Raw genomic sequence first — 6220 nt, 5'->3', positions numbered from 1 at the left:
GGATTTAGTTTATGAACTAAAGGCCATTATGTGAAAGGTAGAAACCAAGGAATTTAACTATTACCCCAGGCAAAATGGAATATTTGCAATGTAGAAAGGGAAAATTCAACTGCCCTTCTCCCTACTTTTACTACATGATTGCTGCCTTGTATACCTCATCTTTTTGTAAAACTTGATATTGGATTTCCCATGTAAATAAGTTTAGTTAGTGACAGCTTATGACAAAATAGAAATAGTGTGACATTTATTATGTAGAAAAATCCATAAGGGCCAATGCTGTAGCATAGTGGGTAAAGCCACCATCTGCAGAACCAACAACCCATATGGATGCCTGTTCATGTCCCAGCTGCTCCACTTCCAATGCTAATGCACTTGGGAAAGAAGCCAAAGATGGACCAAGTGCTTGGGCCCCTTTACTCACGTGGGAGACCCTGTAGGAAGCTCCTGGCTCCTGGCTTTGGTCTGGCCCAGCTCCTGCCATTGCAGCCATCTGGGGAGTGAAACATCAGATTGAAGATCTCTCTCTGTGTCTCTATCTCTTTATCTCTTTTTGTAATTTTGTCTTTTAAATAAATAAATAAATCTTTTAAAAAGAAACACATAGATCAACAAAATGAAATAAAATTTGGAAATGTAAGATCCATATACAAAAAGCTTGTAGAAAAATAAAATTAAAGTTTACTTTGGTGCAAAATATTTTTGAAAGCATGTACATGCATTATTTCAACAATATACATTCCCCTCAAACTTTTTAAAGACATTTCCTATAATATTTATCAAATATATAGATGAATTGATTTCAGATAAATATTCCTCGGCAATTCTTGGGAAAATTTTTTCAGCAAATTTTTTCCAGAGCAAGTGCAGGCCATGTTTAAAAACAGATTACATTGTGTCTTACAGAGAAACTAACTCAATAGGGATCACAGGCTTTAAAAAATTAAAAGAAGAAAGTACCAAAGGAAAATGGATAGTGTATTCACAATCTTGATTTAGGCACACATTTCACAGAGCATATTTCATAAATCATTAAATACAAAAAAGGAAATAATAGAACAAGATAAAAAATATCTGTCCTGGGGCTGGCACTGTGGCATAGCGGGTAAAACTGCCACCTATAGTCCTGGCATCCCATATGGCGCCAGTTTGACCCCCTGTTGCTCCACTTCTGATCCAGCTCTCTGCTATGGCTGGAAAAGCAGTAGAAGATGGCCCAAGTCCTTGGACCCCGGGAACTTGCATGGGAGACATGGAAGAAGCTCCTGGCTTCCGATCAACGTAGTTCTGGCCATGCAGCCAACTGGGAGTGAACCAGCGGATGGAAGACCTCTCTCTCACTCTCTTTCTCTCTCTCTGCCTCTCCTTCTCTCTCTGTGTAACTTTGACTTTAAAATAAATAAAATAAATCTTTAAAAAAAGATGTGATCAAGAAAATGAAATGACAGGCCACAGCTAGTGGAAAATAAATAATAGAAAAGGATATCCATCAAAAATGTGTAAGGAAATTTTCTAACTCAATAAACAGAAGTAAAACAATTCAATACAAAAAAGACAAATGATTTGACAACATATCAGAAAATATGATCTATAATACACACATAAAATTCAATCAGCATTTTTAGTTATCACGTTAAAGCTTAACAGAGATTACACTAAATACTGCATAGGATGGCTAAATGTTGGTGAGAATGTGGAGTGACTGGAATTCTCATGCATTGATTATGGAAAGTAAATTTGTTAGTATATCTTTTAAAGTCAATCATACTTTAATACATGACCCAGGTACTCCACTCCTGTTTGCTCACCCAAAATAAGTAAAAATATATGACTATCATCTCCACTTCAGCATAAATTAAAAACAAATTCAGGAACAGATAAATGGATATGTTACCGGAGAAATTGCAGGGTTCTTGCCTTCGTGCAAGAAAGAATTCAGGCGTGAGACAGAGAGTGGGAGGTAAAATAGCAAGGTTTATTAGGGAAGGGACATCCGTAAGGACGGATGGGCACCTCTCCAGACAGGACCTGAGAGAGAGAGTGCCCAGTTGCTCAGACTGGGGGCGGGGAGGAGCGAGGTTACATGGTTGAGTGGCGAGAGTACACCTGGCCAGACCAGGTGGGCGGCTCAGCAGAGAGGCAGAGTGCTGAGCACGCAGTCCGGTTGAGGCCAGGGGTTTTTAAGGAGATGGGTCTTGCTTCCCCACCTCTGTTCCCCTTGCAACAAAGGGCTTTTTGGATGTAAATAGAAAAACTTCTGAGTTTTCTCTTGATGGTCTGAAACAAAGGACTTTATGGATGCAAATGTTATCAGACAGGAGGAAGGGTGGGCAGGACCCCCTAGAGAATTGGGATCTGGAGCAGGGTATTTGAAATGCAGATACTGGGCTGCACTTGGGAAATTGTGGAAGATTTGTCAGGAAGAACCCCCACCTGGCAGGTTATCAGGTAGAAGGGGTCAGGGCAGGGCAGGATGTGAATACCGGGCTGCCCCTGAAACACCATCAGGATGACTTTGAGATGCAGCATATGCTGGACATAGATGTCTTCTCTTTAGGCCTTTATGTCACACACACATAAGCTCATAACTGACTTCCTACCTAACAGATAAACAGCCTATTATTTCATCTACTCAGTGGGATTCCTGAGGACAGCACATAGACACACACAAATTAATTGTACTGGTAAGTTTTCAAAACGAGAGGCAGTTTTTCCAACATGATTTTTCAAAATGTCCAAAATAGCCATCTTTTTTGTTGTTTTTGATTTCTTGGAATGTCCTTACTGTTTTATTCACTTATTTCTGTGTTCTGTGATATTATCATAGACTTATTGCTCTAATTTTGTGGGTTTTCTTTATTCACTTACAAAATACAGGTAGTAAAATTCATTACTCTCACCTGGTTTATGCACCTTAATGAATTTCTACTTAGGCATTCATCCATGTAACCATGAATTATATACCTAATATACCCATCAACCAGATAAAATATTATACAAACCTTTCCAGCTCCAGGAAGTCTCCTTTGCACCATTTGTTGGCCACTATCCTCCCATTCAAAAGTAATCACTAGTCTCACTTTTATCATTGAAGATTTCCTGTTGTTGAGCTTCTTGTATCTTCATATAAATAATAACAAATAGCATGCTTAGTTTGTTCCAATCTGCATAATCCATATCATTTTTATACAAATCATTTTGTAATGAATTACAATTCTGTCTTCCAAGTTGTCTACATAAATACACTGATATCCATTTGCACAATAAATGACTGGTGTTGAAACAGCATGCAAACAAAATGACTTCCACCATAACTCCAAAACACTACCTTATGTCACAAGTCAAATGTGTATTGGATCAAACACAAATGGTGATCAACCCCACACATTTTCAACAAGAATCTTTTAGATTTTACTTTCTGGGAGTTAATTTAATTTGGCAGGTGGCAATAGAAATCAAAATCTTTAACCTATATGTTAGTTGATCCATTATGACATGGGATAACTTATGTAAACACTGAACAGAATCTCAATATATTTTAGAGAGAAAAAAAATCAAGTTCTTCTTCTCTTCCTATTTCCTCAGAGGAATTGCCACCCACTTTCCTGCCTAGTCAATGGTTGGGCAAGTCAGGTTAGAACTCTCTAATGGATTGTCTTTTCACTTACTGGAGAAAGAACTAGACAGCAATACAGGACTCTTACCTCAAGACATGATTGATCTATATTGATGTACAATGTTTAATCTCTGAATGAATCCTTTATCATTGATAGGTTCACTAGATTTCAGAATAGTTAATGAAAATGTAGTACCAGAGTTGGTGCTGTGGCATATTAGACTAAGCCTCTATCTTCAGGATCCCGTATGGTATCCTATATGGCATACCATATTGGTGCTGGTTCCTGTCCTGCCTGCTTCTCTTCCGATCCAACTCTCTGCTTATGGCCTGGGAAAGCAGTAGAAGATTGCACAAATGCTTGGGCCCCTGCACCCACATGGGAGATCCAGAAGAAGTGCCTGGCTCCTTGGCTCCTGGGCTCCTGGCTTTGGTTCATCCTAACTGCAGCCGTTGAGGCCATTTGGGAAGTGAACCAGCAGATGGAATAGCTTTCTCTCTGTCTCCCCCTTTCTCTGTTTGTAACTCTACCTCTCAAATAAACAAAGGAATTCTGAAAAAAAGAAAGAGAAAGAAAAAAAAAAGAAAATGTACCATACCACTGTTTTATATTTTATTATCATTGCTATTCGTCTGATGAATAACTGAAGATGAAATGTAATTACAGGGAGCTCAACTGAAAATCTACTAAGATCATCAGGACTGAAACAATATAATTCAGGAGCCAGTGCTGTAGCGTTGCAGGTAAATCCACCATCTATGGCACCAGTATTCCATATGGGCACCAGCTAGAGTTCCAGCTGCTCCACTTCCCATCTCTGCTATGGCCTGGGAAAGCAGTAGAAGATGGCCCATATCCTTGGACCCTTGCACCTGTGTGGGAAACCTGGAAGAAGCTCCTGACTCCTGGCTTCCAATTGGCCCAACTCTGGCCATTGCTGCTGTTTGGGGACAGAACCAGTGGATGGAACCACCCCCCACTGCCTCTCCTTCATTCTCTGTATGACTCTTTCAAATAAATAAAAACATCTTAAAAAAAAAGAAAGAAACCATATAATTCAGCAAGCATTTTGGCCAGCACAGTGCTTTACATGCTGCTACTCTATCCGTCACCATCTTTTAGAAATGCTAACAGCTACTCTTCCAGAAGACAGAGTCAGAAATATTCGAAACACTTATTGACATAAATGTCAAATGGAGACAACCTTTATTGTACAAATATAGGCCTATTAGGCATACCAACCACATATATAGACAGAATTGTTATCTATGAGTGAAAAGAAGTCAGAATACATTACCTGGAGGTGGAATTATACTCTGTCCATAGATATATATTTAAATGTAGAAAATCAGGGCACAGAAAACTGTAGTAGAAAATTGAACATTTGATTTGGAATAGAACTGCCGTTTTTGCCAGTTACTGGATCCAACATCGGATTTCCATAGCATAAGACTTGCATTGTTACAATGTGAAGCATAATAGCTATTAGAACATCACATAAAAATATTTTAGCAGACACTGCTTGGAAAAGTCATTAGTCATGACTGATATGTTTTATTTTATCATTAACAGCCAAATGGAAGCAATCTCTCTCTCTCCCTCTCTCTCTCTGTCTCTCTCTCTCTCTCTCACACACACAAGTACACAAAAATGATGAGAGAAATAAATATATATCAAGCAATAAATACTTTGACATTGATTAACTTTATTGTAATTAAAAATTAATCATTTTACCACATGAAAATTATTAACATTAGGTATAAGCAAACATATAAGAGTAAGAATCTATCAAAACATTATTCATTATTCCCCTATCCTTAGAAATTCCACCTGTCAAAGCAGTTTTGAAGCACAGTAATCAATGATTAATTAGGTCAATTTTGGATAGGCAATAATGATACTATAAATATCAGTTTTGATATACTGGTGCTTTCACAAAAAAATCACCCACAGTGAGCAGCAATAATAATTTCTTAGTAGTAGCCCAAAGACCAGTATCTTCCATAGCAGCCTGGACGGTAATAGCTGTATCCATAGCCGCCATAACCACAACCATAGCCACAACCACAACCCAGGCCACCATAGCCATAACCCAGGCCACCATAACAGTTGCTGTAGTAGCACATGGTATCAAGAGTGGAAGACTGAGCTAGGGCGGACTGTAAGAGTCTGGAGTTTGTATCCTAATCCGTGTGCAGGCCCTTTTATACTACTGGAGTGGTATGTGAGGCAAACCACAATCTACTTTGGATTCATTCTCAAAATAAGCATTAACATTTATAAACTTTCAAAAATCTCTTAATCATGTATCTATGGCAAAATTAACATTGTGACAGAATGTCTACAAATGAAATTATCAACCATAGGGAGGTATGTGCATCTTCACGAGTGGCAATTGTTTCATTAAAATTCCAAGTACAGCTGATGACTACTCCACATGTGATCACACAAAGCCTGCATGTCCTGCCTCTTGAGATATTTCATTCTTCTTTTTGATAGGAGAGACCTGCCTGCATAAATGTAGCCTTAAAATCACAAAACAACCTGGGATGGTTAGAGAAGGATAAAGATGTAATGGAGGGGCAAGTAAATAATCTGGATTTATA

At 38.4% G+C, this 6220-nt stretch overlaps 1 protein-coding gene across 1 annotated transcript; it reads right to left on the bottom strand.

The window, feature by feature from the left end:
* Window positions 1-5299: 5299 nt before the first annotated feature.
* Window positions 5300-5788, bottom strand: LOC127482989 (keratin-associated protein 20-2-like). Its single transcript, XM_051819214.1, has one exon. The coding sequence runs from the start codon at window positions 5738-5740 to the stop codon at window positions 5588-5590; it is 153 nt and encodes a 50-aa protein (XP_051675174.1). The 5' UTR covers window positions 5741-5788; the 3' UTR covers window positions 5300-5587.
* Window positions 5789-6220: the final 432 nt, after the last annotated feature.

The sequence above is a fragment of the Oryctolagus cuniculus genome, chromosome 4 (genome assembly GCF_964237555.1).
Source record: "Oryctolagus cuniculus chromosome 4, mOryCun1.1, whole genome shotgun sequence".
In the NCBI taxonomy this organism is placed as follows: Eukaryota; Metazoa; Chordata; class Mammalia; order Lagomorpha; family Leporidae; genus Oryctolagus; species Oryctolagus cuniculus.
The sequence above is the reverse complement of the archived record's forward strand: the minus strand, read 5'-3'. Positions and strand labels throughout refer to the sequence as shown.